The sequence below is a fragment of the Macaca nemestrina genome, chromosome 1, assembly GCF_043159975.1.
Source record: "Macaca nemestrina isolate mMacNem1 chromosome 1, mMacNem.hap1, whole genome shotgun sequence".
Taxonomy (NCBI): Eukaryota; Metazoa; Chordata; class Mammalia; order Primates; family Cercopithecidae; genus Macaca; species Macaca nemestrina.
This window is the reverse complement of record NC_092125.1, coordinates 200,805,989-200,818,127: the sequence shown is the minus strand read 5'-3', so window position 1 is coordinate 200,818,127 and position 12,139 is coordinate 200,805,989. Positions and strand designations below refer to the sequence as shown.

Here is a 12,139-nt window from a genome sequence, read left to right as displayed (position 1 = left end):
TGTTCTGATAGGCTGATAGGTGCAGCAAACCACCATAGCACACATTTACCTATGTAACGAATCTGCACGTCCTGCACATGTATCCTGGAACTTAAAAAAAGAGAAAACTGTGCTATTTTGAATTTAGCGTTAAAAATACATTCTTTTCATTAAGATATCAAATAAAAACAAAGGAAAATGAACACATTTCAAAATAAAAGTACTTCCCCCTCCTCCCCTCTCCTACTTTTTTTTGGAGGCTGTGCTTCCCTTTTGTGGTTCAGGATTACAGGAAGATTGTGTAGAATCTTCGGTGTCCCAGAGTAAGGGGAAATAACCGTGTCCTGATGGGCAGTGATAATTCAGCACCTTGGTTAGTACTCTCCCTTCCTCTCCCACCTCCCACCTCCTTCCTAGCCCTCTGTAGTTAAGCCTGTGATACGGGACCTTTGCAATTGACCTTGTGATGCTGTGCTTGGGGGTGGTGAAACAGAGCTGAGACCCAGGCAGGAGGGGAGGAGACAGAGAGTGCTGCCCAGGTGTCAGCAGTCAGCCTCTCGAGATGGCCTCCCTGGCAGGAGGGAAGGCCCCATCCCCAGAGCCCCTGAGCCGAGTTCTGTGCTGCCAAGAGGAGTTATCTCTGTTGTTTTCTGTTCCTGCTGCCACCCCAGAGAGAAGGAGCCAGAGCTAATGGCCTTGTTAGATGCTGAGCAGTGCAAGCCGTGGGACCTCACATGAGACTTACAGAATCCTGGACCATCAGAGCTCAGGCCCTGGCAATTAATCAACTAGAATAGATACCTAACCCTTCCCCAATACAGATGGGGAAACTGAGGTCTAGGGAAGGAGAGAGACTTGCTCAGGGTCCCATGGGGCCTTTCTAACTCCACTCCTGACCCTGGGAGACACATGAAGCTTGGCTCACAATTGAGACTTGACTTACAATTGCACAATTCCACGGTGGCGTGGAGCCTGGTTTAACCTCCCACTTTAAATCCCAGGGGGATCACAGTCCTGGTGGCTGCTGCCCGTCACTGAAGCCATCGTCAGAGTTGAGAAACATTTCCAGAGAGGTCCAGTAAAGGGACTTCTGGCTTTAGCTTTGGATGGACCTGGTCTGATTTCCAGCTCTGCTGAGTACTGGCCGTGGGTCCTCTGGGAAGTGATGTTTCCCTGCTCAAACACTGAGATGATGATACCAGCCTCAGGGGCATGTCTCGATGGTTAGATAAGGTGTGAAAGGTACCAGTACTTTGCTTGCTGACTACAAATGGGGACTCTGAATGGGGTTACTGCCATTCTACCGTTTTTATCTGTCCTGGATAAGGCCTTTGTTGATCCCTCCTTCCTTCCCAAGCCTGGCCTTGGTCCCCTCTCTTAATGTGTTAAATGTGGGGTTCATGATATCAGCCTGACAACCCCAGATTCTTTCATTCAGGAATTCTCTGGATGTGTATCAAATATATCTCTTGGAGACACCCTCATTTCCAGGAGTCCCCAGCTGATGTAAATTAGGCCTCTAGAGTTACTTCCAGACACTTGGAAACTGTGAGTAAAGCCTGGGAAGTGGCCAGCATTTCTTGGAGCTGCTGCTGAGGCTGAGTGGGGGGAAGGTGGAATGCGCCATGGAGCGGGTGCTCCGACCCCAGAGGGAGAAGGCTGAGCAAAGACAGATCCACTGAACCAAAATGAGAGGGCATGGTTTGAGGGCAGTCACAGGGATCTGAGAGGATGGGGGAGGGCTTGGGATACTCTAGTTTCAGAATCACCCCAGTCACTTCCCTGTCAACTGGGCTGCTCTCCATCAGCCAGTCAGAGACCCCTCCACCCACCCGTGCCAACAGCCCCTCCCCCATCCTTGTTCTCATCCCTCTTCCTAGAAACCCAGGCAAGTCAATGACTGAGGTGGTTCCCTCTCCCCTCACCCCAGCTCCAGGCTGTAGATGAAGATCCACCTGTGGTCTGCAGTCTAACCTCCCTCATTCTGCAGGTGAGGAAGCCGAGGATGTCTTAGGGTGTAAATAACAGAAAGCCAACACCAGTCCAGGGCTCCCAGGGGTGCTGGGCTCCCTGCACACTGCAGAGAGCGCCCAGTGGCCTGGGAGACACAGTAGCAAATGGAAGAAGCTGCTTCCCTCATTTCTGCTTGCCAGCATAATTTCACAAGCCTCTGACTCTGTGACCATGTGCAGCTCTCTGGAGGGATGCTTTGGAGACAAGACAGAGTAGTGGGCATGGCCCCCTACGTCTCTTGCCTGAGTCACTATATTCCTTAAAAGATAATTGAACCTAGTCCTTGCCTTTTCCTGTACAGAAGATAGCGTCTGATGGTTTTCATGATTATGCCTCTGTAATCTATAGCCCAGACACACTCTTACATGCAAACGTTGATGTGACTCTGCTTTAATGTTACTTCTGAGCAAATGAGATGTGGTTTTGCATGTACTAAACCTCCACCACCTGTATATAAGCAGTGGGCTAAAATACTGTCCTGAGGCTGACTGATAGAACCGCTCTAAAGGGCCGCTGCTGGGCTCTAGGCCTATCTATAGTACTCAGTAAGACTTCTAAGTAAAGTGAACCTGAATTCTTTAAAAGCTTGATATTTCTTCTTTAGTCGACAGTCTTTTCCACTTAAGTGTGCACAGCCCATGTGTCCACAGGCAGAGCCTGTCCTACCTCCCAGCCAGGATGCTTCCCCATCAGTCACAGGTGGGATAGACCTCAGGACTGTCCTGGCCTAGGCGGTCCCTTACCCGTCATAGACCATAAGGAGAAAGACTACTTAGGTCAGAGCCAGTCCAGAGGTTCAGGAAACCCACACAGCTCCAGCCACTGACTCTGGGAGGCAGCTGGGGGCATAGGGTAGGGCCTCCTTAAGTGCACTGCACTTTATAGCTTACCAATAAATCATGTGAAATCGGTGTTATTATCCTCATCTTCCATGTGGGAAAACAGTCCCAGAGAGGGTGGTCCTTTTTCTAAAGTCACACAGTGATGGAGCCTGGACTTGAGCTGAGGTCTGTGTGGTTCCCGAGACCAGGCTCTTGCCACTGCCCCATGCGCTGCCCACTGCCTGCTCCCAAGACTACCACCACCTGTCCTCCAGGTAAGGACTGACAGCCCTCCCTGGCTGGTAAGTTTTTGGACAGGTTTGCGGTGTGGCGCTTGCCAGCATGGGATATGGGACTCCAGGTAAGTCATGGCTTCTCTCTGAACCCCATTTTTCCTCCTCTGTAAAATGAGCATAATACCATTTACCCAGCCGGGCTGCTTTGTGGATTAGCTCTGCTCGTGTGTGTGCACTGCCTGGGACAGAGCTGGGTGGGCCTGTGTGTTTGTCAGAATGAGTGGAACTGGCTACTGACATCTGTAACTTTAATACAAATTGATCATAACTCATAAAACGGGCAACATTTTAAATAAAAATACTTCTGGGGTGGCCCAGATTCTGGTAGTTGAAGGGGTGGGGTAGGGCTGACAATTCCTCTTGCCCAAGGGAGGCCCCGGCAGGTGGGGGGCTGCCACTGTAAGAACCCCCTATGTTTAGCTCTTCTGGCTACCTTGGGATGGTGTGTTCAGAGACCCCAAGTGCAGAATCGAGGCCCCAGAACTAGAAAGAAAAGTCAAGGCCGGGGAGTTTTAGGCTGAGTCTTGCAGCCCACTCCTCCAGTTCCCACCTCTGGGCAGGGACAGAACCAAGGGGCAGGACAACCCTAGATGTGGACTCCACCCTCTCCCGAGTTCTTCACAATTGGATGCTGTGGCAAAAAAACACAGGTGGGGCTTGCTCAGCCCACCTGAACTTCCTTCTAGTGAGCCTTTTTGTATGACTGAAGTTGGAAAGAGGAAAACAACATTTCCCAGACTCCCTTGCAGCCAAGGTTCTGGATCTGACTTAAGTTCCCCCAAACAGAATCTCTTGTAAAAATTTAGATTTGGGAACTGAGTGAAGTGGGAGAGGGGCAGGCCTCAGGACATCCATTGGCTGGCACGGACCGTGGCAGAGGGAGCCTAGTTCTGCAGTCAGCAGCTTTCTGGCGCAGTGGCTTCCTGCGGATGGGGTCAGCTTTCCTGGTCACAACAGACATGATGAATCTGGCGCTGGGAGTCGTTCCTGGAAATTCAGCAGAGTCTGCTTCTCCAGCTCTTCCAACAATGTTGCAAGCCACCAGGGGCCAGGTAATAAATCCTTGCCTAATTAAACCAGCTACAAGTGGCTCTTGTTTTCTGCAGCAGGATCCTAACTGAGATAGATGCCAAGTCTGACGAGAGGTCCCAGCCAACAGCCCCTCCCAGTGCTTGGGTCCTAATTACAACAACAGCTTCTGGAAGCCTCCTGCACCCTAGCAGGTCACAGAGGCTTGGCTGAAGAGGGTTGGCTGGACTCTTGTTCAGAGCTGCTGGGGACCTCGATCATCCAGGGAGGCTTGTCCTGCAGTTGCTTTTAGGCTAATGGGCTCTGCATCAGCTTTGGGTATACTCTCACCCTGACCTTGGGCCTGTGCGCAGGAAGGTGGTGGCACATGACTGTAATGTGTGGACTTAACTACCAGGTGCCTTCCACAGGCCACAGCAGCATCATTGACCAGCAGATCGGTGGGAAAAGTAGGAACCATATAGTTCTTGGTGTGGGGGTGGCAGGAGAGGTTGGTTCTCAGGCAACCCTAGGACACTACCTGTGTCCACTGTGGACTGGGGTCAAGGGTAAATGGCCCATCACTAGCTTGGTCAGGGGCAAGTCTTAGGCCATGGGACATAAGAGGGTGCTGTGTGTCTTTCGGGCTGCCAACTACTGGCCATGCTCTGACACTTCCTGAGGCCAGGGCTGGGCAGGAGGGAGACACTGGAAGGTAGTCCCCTGCCCCTGAGAGGATGGGGCTGAGGGTTGGGCAGGGGTTGCCCTGAGGAGAAGCCATGTCACATCCTTGGATCAAAGCTGTATCCCCATCAAGGTCAGAGCTACAGAACATCGATGCTGGAAGAGAGTTTAGGAAGTAGGGAATGCAACCTCCATTTTACAGACAGGGACATGGAGACTGGAGGGTAAACAACTGGCCTGAGGTCTCCAGTGGCCACTGTGGGCCGTAGTCCAGGTCTTCCATCTCCTGGGCAGGGCTCTTGCAGGTGGCAGTGGCCCTAGGAGGCTGTGGTCTGCTTCGGCCTGGACTAGATGCGGACGGTGTTGATCCGCAGCGGCTGAACGTTCTTGCCATTGGCGTGGCTCTGGCCAGGGCTGAAGTAAGAGCAGAGCTTGCCAGGGAACTTCTCGCGGAAGGTGTAGAGCCAGGACATGTCATCAGCATTGTAGAAGATGAGCAAGCCTTGATCGTAGTCCAGGAAGACGCCCACCTTGTCAAGCTTGTCCCGGACGTTGAGCCGCGTCCAGGGCTCTGTGCAGGCGCTGTACTGGTTGCCATCGTGCATCACGATGCAGTAGAAGCCGCGGCTGGGCTGGATCTGGATGCTGCCCTTGCGGCTTGCAGCTTCGTGCGCCAGCCCGATCACCCACTGGGTCTTCTCTGCCACCACCACCTCCCAGTAGTGGACGCCACTACTGAAGGCTTCAGAACCCAGCACCGACACCTCCACATCGAAGCGCTTTGGTGAGTCCTGCAGCGGCTGTGGGTGCAGGTTGCCGTAAGCCACAATGGTGCAGTCGTCCGACAGGATCAGGCGCTGGTGGGCTGTGCCTGGGTCCAGGGTTAGGGCGGCTGGCACTGTGGGGGGTGGAGGAGGGAGAGAAGATGAGTGGGGAGAAGGCTGTGGACCTACCATGCAGTGCCTTCCTGAGGGCAGAGTTCTGGTTGGTACGTAGGAGGCCTCTGACCTGCTGTGTGACCTCAAATACAAGGGTGCCCTCTCTGGGCCTCATCTTCCTCCTCTGTAAAATGGAAGGGTGGTGGTTAAGGTCCTTCCAGATATTATCTGCAGGGGAGCAGGGGCTACAGCTGCTTGTTCACTGCCGGATGCCCAGGGCGAAGCACATAGTGGGCACTGGCAAATGTTTGTTGAATTAACCAGAATGAGGCCTAGAATTGGGGAATTTTAGAGCTGGGAGGGAGCTTCCAGATGATCCAGTTGCTACTGCTCCCCTAGGGGGAATGGGGAAATTTGTGAGTGTGTTCAGGTCGTCTTAACGACAGCTGGGATCCAGGGATGCTAAAGACCACGAAATGGACAGGACAGTTCTGCAAAGGGAATTTCTGCCCCACACCTTCCCTGACTCCCAGTGATTTCCACATGTCCCAGCAGACATTCATGTGGATGAAAAATCTTTTTTATAAGGATCAGAAACTATAACCTAGTTCCATTTCATGTATAAACATGAAATAATTTTTTGCAGTTTTAATATACCCTGAATATTTCAGAATGCAACCACCGTGTAAATGAAGGGAAGGCTGCATCTGTTTTGTTTGGAACTTCCCTAAGAAATGTTTGTTTTGTTGGAAAATACATCCCTAAGGACAGCACCACTGACCGAGACAACCTACCTGTATAGGCATTTGAGGCAGGATGGTGTTTTACCTATGACGAGAGGACCTGGCTACTTTGCTATGTTTTCTAGTGTGATTGTGGGTGAGCATCTACATGTTGACATACAAAATATTTGATTATTAATAATTTCCTTCTATTTTCCTTTATATTAATAGTCAGAGTATGTATATATGTACATATACACACACAACACTTGAAACTGTGAAAAGGTTACACTTGAAATTGTAAAAAGGTTATATTATCTTTGAGATATTACAAATGATTTGTTAGGAAAAGTAGACAATGGGTCTGAAAAGATTGAAAACCATGAATTCTAGGCCACCTCTTCCATTTGACAGATGAGGAAACGGAGACCCAGAGGGGAGACATGACAAACTTAGATCATCCTGCAAATATTGGCAGAGCCAGGACTAACCAAGGCCGTCTGCAGTCTAGCTCCAGTCCTTTCTCCCAGCCAGCCTCTCACTTCTGCCCCTACCCGACTCAGGTCCGAAGCTTCTGCTCACATGGTTCCCTCCACCTCCTCCTCTCTGCTTGTTGTAACCATCCCCAGAGGCTCAATTCAAAAGGCCCACCCTGTGGGAAGCCTTCCTGGTCGCCCAGCAGATGTGCTCATTCTGTCCTCTGAAATTCCTTTTTCTTCTTCTTTGTGTTATTTATTTATTTATTTATTTATTTTGGAGACAGAGTCTTGCTGTATCCCCCAGGCTGGAATGCAGTGGCGTGATCTTGGCTCACTGCAACCTTCACCTCCCAGGTTCAAGTGATTCTCCTGCCTCAGTCTCCTGAGTAGCTAGGATTATAGGCACCCGCCACCACGCCCGGCTAATTTTTTGTATTTTTAGTAGAGATAGGGTTTCGCCATGTTGGCCAGGCTGGTCTTGAACTCCTGACCTCAGGTGATCTGCCCACTTCGGCCTCCCAAAGTGCTGGGATTACAGGTATGAGCCACCGTGCTGGCTTCTTCTTTTTTAAAAAAATAGAAGACAGGGTCTCACTCTGTCACCCATGCTGGAGTGCAGTAGTATCATCATAGCTCATTGGAGCCTCCAACTCCTAGGCTTAAGTGATCCTCCTGCCTCAGCCTCTTGAGTAGCTGAGACTATAGGCATGCATCACTATGCAGAGCTAATTTTTAAATTTTTCATAGAGATGAGGTTTCGCTACGTTGGCCAGGCTGGTCTCGAACTCCTGGCCTCAAGTGATCCTGCTGCCTCAGCCTCTCACAGTGCTGGGATTATAGGTGTGAGCCACCGTACCTGGCCTGAAATTCTTTAGCTTTATTTGTGCCCTGCTACTGGCATGCGGTATTATCTTCTGTGATCACATTTTGCCCTATTTCCCCAATTGCACCAAAGGACTGTGTACTATCTAACTGGGCTCTCCCTTGTATGTCCAGAGCCCAGCCCAGGGCCTGGCATGTGGCAGGTTTCCGGAAAGACTCACCAAATTAAACCGGCTGTGTTTGTGTTGGGCAGGTGGCATGGGCTGCATCACCTGGTTCTGGGCTGGCCACACCGGCTTAGCAGGTCTGACTCTAAAAATTTCATGAACTCTTGTTAAGACCTCTGTTTACTCTCTGCTCCCTGAGGGAGCTGATAACCAGCCAGAGGAGAAGGAGGAACCTGGGATTGGCTTTCCTTAGCCTGAGTGACTGTTTCCAGGCAAGAGCAAGACAGAGGTGAGGAAAAGTGGGAAGAAGGAATGTTGCCTCCGTTCCTTGGGGGTCTTGGACATCCAGCTCTCTGGCTCTTTTCTTATCTGGCAAAGTGGGGACGTGGTTATGCTTGGCGGGAGCATTCCCCCTACTTCAGTTGCCTCTGTTGGCTGCATTCACGCACAGAAATAAGATGCCTCAATGATGGGGACTGTCTCCAACAGGGAGCCACATCCAGTCCCTGAACTGTGCCTCTGTTCATATACCCACTGGACCGCTGACCTGTATCAAGTTCCTTCCATGGTCTTTGCCAGGAGTAAGTTTAGTTTTGCATTTTACCCTCTTTGTTTCTGTCCTTTGGACTTAGAGGGCTGTATGGAAGTAATTAGCCCTGTGAATAGAGGGGTCAATGGAAACACAATCCTCTGTCCAGGGACATAGAAGACGGGGAGCCAAGAGAAGACGGACACTGATGTTTCATCCTGTGGTCTGACTGGCCACAGGCAGCTTGTCAAAACCAGGGGGCCCCTGCCCGGTGGAATGTGGGGAATTCCCACAGTGGGGTTGGGAAGTGGGAGTGGGAAGGAGCTGTAGGAGGAGTGTGTGGTAGGGGGAAGAGCTAGGGCGAGAAGAGGAATGTAATCAGACGTAGGTGGGCCATCCCTATGACAGTGGTGTGGATTTCACTCAGGTGTGGCGGCGGAGGGGCAGAAGAGCGATGCACCGTGCCCAGGCATGAAGAGCAGCAGTTCAGAGTGCTGGGGGAATCCAGGCATAATATCTAAGGCGCCCGGGTGATTTGAGACCAGCTACAGGCAGCAACCAAGGCTCAGGGCAGAAGGACTGGTGAGGAGCAGGCATGAGGGCTCAGCCTCAGACTTGTAGCTTATGTAGGGCAAGGTGGGCCACTTGTGGTGCCACTGATGAGTGGGAGGGTATCCTAGGAGGGAGATAAGGGAGCTCTCAGTGGGTCTGAGACCAGCAGACAAAGATGAGCCTGCAGATTGGAGGAAATCCTGACCCACCGAATGCCAGCCCTGGCGAGTGGACCTGCCCTGCTTGAAGCCCAGGGGACAGGATGGGTACAGGGCCTGCCACTCACTGGGCTGGCCTAGGGGCAGGGCATACCACTCTGTTAGGCAGGGGGTGTGGCCTGACTCTTAGGAGGCTTCTATACCCCAAGGCTGGGCAGGGCCTGGCACCCTGCCTGGAGCCACCTCCAAGGCCTTGCATGCATCATTAACACAGGGTCTTGGCTCCTGGGGCTCCCTCCCTGAGGCTAGGGCTAACAGGAATAACAACCTTCAGACCAGAGAGGGACCTGGAAGGGGCATGGCAATACCTCTTCCCCCTCTGAGAAGTCAGTCCCTCCATCTGTCCCTCATCCCCAGGAGGTGACAGGCCCTGCGAAACAAGTGTAGTCCCCGGGGGCTCACTATTCTACAGGTCAGAGCTCATTTCTAAGTCCTGGGACACCAAGATTTATAAAAACAAAAAGCCAGACACTGAGGCAGCCCATCTGGTCTCCAGGTGTGTTCTCCATTTATTTAAGCCTCTCTGAGACCTTGAGGTCAAAGGCATTCAGGAAGGATCATGAACTGTGGAGGTCCCAGGAGATGTTTCCCGGCCACCACCGAGCAATCACATTCTGCCCAAGCAGCGGAGAAAGCCCTCCCGGGGCACAGCCCAGCACAGCTGCTTGGCAGTGAGTGGATTGTGTTTCTTTGTTCTCAAGAACAGAGGCTCCGAGCATGCAGAGGCCTGACAGAACATGAAAGGCTGGCTGTCAGCGTTTTCCTCTGGCCAGGCCTTTAAAAAACCTGGTTTCTTAGTCCCTCAGATGTACAGGGAAGGCATGTGCAAAAACATTCTCACACTTACTAGCTCATTGGAGCACCACGACAGTCCCAGGGGCACAAATTGTTCTAGCCATTTTTCAGAGGAGGAGACTGAGGCTCCAAGGAGACGACTCTGAGGTAAGTGGCTTGCTCGAGCTGCCACTTGGGGAGGAAGCAGAGTTGGAACTTGAGCTGAGGTCTTTTCGCATCATGCTCTTTCCAGCATGTGGCCCCAGAAAGCCTGTTCAGCAAGATGGGAAGCCGGGTGCGGCGGCTCATGCCTGTAATCCCAGCACTTTGGGAGGCCGAGGCAGGTGGATCACCTGAGGTTGGGAGTTCGAGATCAGGCTGACCAACATGTAGAAACCCTGTCTCTACTAAAAATACAAAAAATTAGCTGGGCATGGTGGAACATGCTTGTAATCCCAGCTACTTGGGAGGCTGAGGCCAGAGAATTGCTAGAACCCAGGAGGCGGAGGTTGTGGTGAGCCGAGATCGCACCACTGTACTTCCAGCCTGGGCAACAAGAGCGAAAAGAAAAAGAAAAAAAAAAGACTGGGGAACCATCTGTCGATTCGTGACAATAATAATAAACAGACAGGAATCAAGTACTTACTAAGTGTTACAGGATCATTATTACAAACAAATACTTTAATCTGCACAGCTACCCTGGGAGAGAAATGCAACTACCCTTGTTTTACAGATGAGGAAACTGGGGCTCAGAGAGGGGAGAGAATTGCCCTGGGTCACACAGCTAGGCAGGGAATGCGCTGCGACTCAAAATGACTGGATTCAGATTAGCAAGGGAAGGGGAGCGAGCAGCCCAGGAAGGGGAGGAGGCAGGAGCAAGGCAGGCTGCTCCTGGTGTCCTTGGGACAATGGGCTGCCTGGCTTGGCTGGGGAGGCAGTTTGTGCCTGGGAGTTGGGAGATTTAGACCAGGTAGGTAGGAAGGTCACAGTTGGAGGAGAGCTTCCTAATGTTAGGCTGGGGGTGGGACAGGGGGGTGGGAGGTGGGGGAGAGTGGAAGTGCCAGAGCAGGGGAGTGACAGGTGCTGGATGGGGTTCGCAGGTGACCCAATAGGAAGCCTGAGCCGGAGGGGAGGGGCAGGCAGGAAGCTGCTAGAATCCATGGGCTAGGTCCCTGGAGGCACCCCTCCCATCTGGACATAAAGAGCTTTGGTGCTGGCAGAGGAGCCAGAGTGACTTCACAGGCCCCACAGACAAAGGAAGGGGCCCAGCCAACCAGGCAGCTGCTCTTTGAACTCCGCAGGGGCCTCTGCTCTGGGCAGGATGTTGGAGCACAGGCTGTTCCTCCCTCAGCCCCTCTCTGGCAGGCAGCTTTCTGTGGGGCAGTGGTTCTCAGCTGGGCCAATTTTGCTTCCCAGGGACATTTGGCAAAGTCCGGAGACATTTTTGGTTGTTACAACTGAGTGGGGTGGCTACTGGCATCTAGTGGGTAGAGGCCAGGGATGCCACTAAACATCCTGCAGTGCACAAGGCGGGGCCCTGCAACAAGGAATGGTCCAGCCTCCGGTATCAATGGGGCTGAGGTTGAGAAACCCTGCACTGGGGTGACGGCAAGTTCCACATCCCTTTGCTCACTTGTGAGGGAGTTGAGAAGGGAACGCTAGCATCCCTGTTTCACAGAGGAAGAAGCTAAAGCTCAGAGGAGGCAGTGATTTGTCCCAGGCTGTGCAGCAGGTTTCTTCAGTCAACAAATATTTACTAAGCACCTACTTTATGCGAGGCACTATTCTAGAAACAGAACTGGGACTAGGACCCATTCATTTTTTAGGCATTCATTGACAAACATTTGCTGTGCTGGCTGCTGGGAGTGAATCAGACCTGGCCCCTGACCCTCAGAGTTCACAGTCTAGAGAGTGAGACAGCCACACAGACAATGACAAGACAGTGAGACTAGGTAAGACCAGGTTGCCTTTGAGAAATCTGGGAAGGCTTCTCAGAGGAAGTGTTTATAAACTAAGATGCCAAGGAGAGTAAGAGTTGGCCACCAAAGGCTAAGGATTGTGTGGAGGGCTTTAGCCAAAGGGAACGGCATGTGCAAACGTGTAGATGAGGGAGAGTATGGCTCATTTAAGATCTGAAGATGGGCAGGGTGTGGTGGCTCACGCCTGTAATACCAGCACTTTGGGAGGCTGAGACTAA

General features: G+C 51.9%; 1 protein-coding gene across 1 annotated transcript in view; it reads right to left on the bottom strand.

The window, feature by feature from the left end:
- Window positions 1-3,340: 3,340 nt before the first annotated feature.
- The window catches only part of LOC105494666 (tripartite motif containing 62), a 35,265-nt gene continuing 26,466 nt past the window's right edge, over window positions 3,341-12,139 (bottom strand). Inside the window, exon 5 of the mRNA XM_011763314.3 lies at window positions 3,341-5,699. Within this exon, the coding sequence (XP_011761616.3) occupies window positions 5,149-5,699 (551 nt within the window). The 3' untranslated portion in view covers window positions 3,341-5,148. The remainder of the gene's footprint in view (window positions 5,700-12,139) is intronic.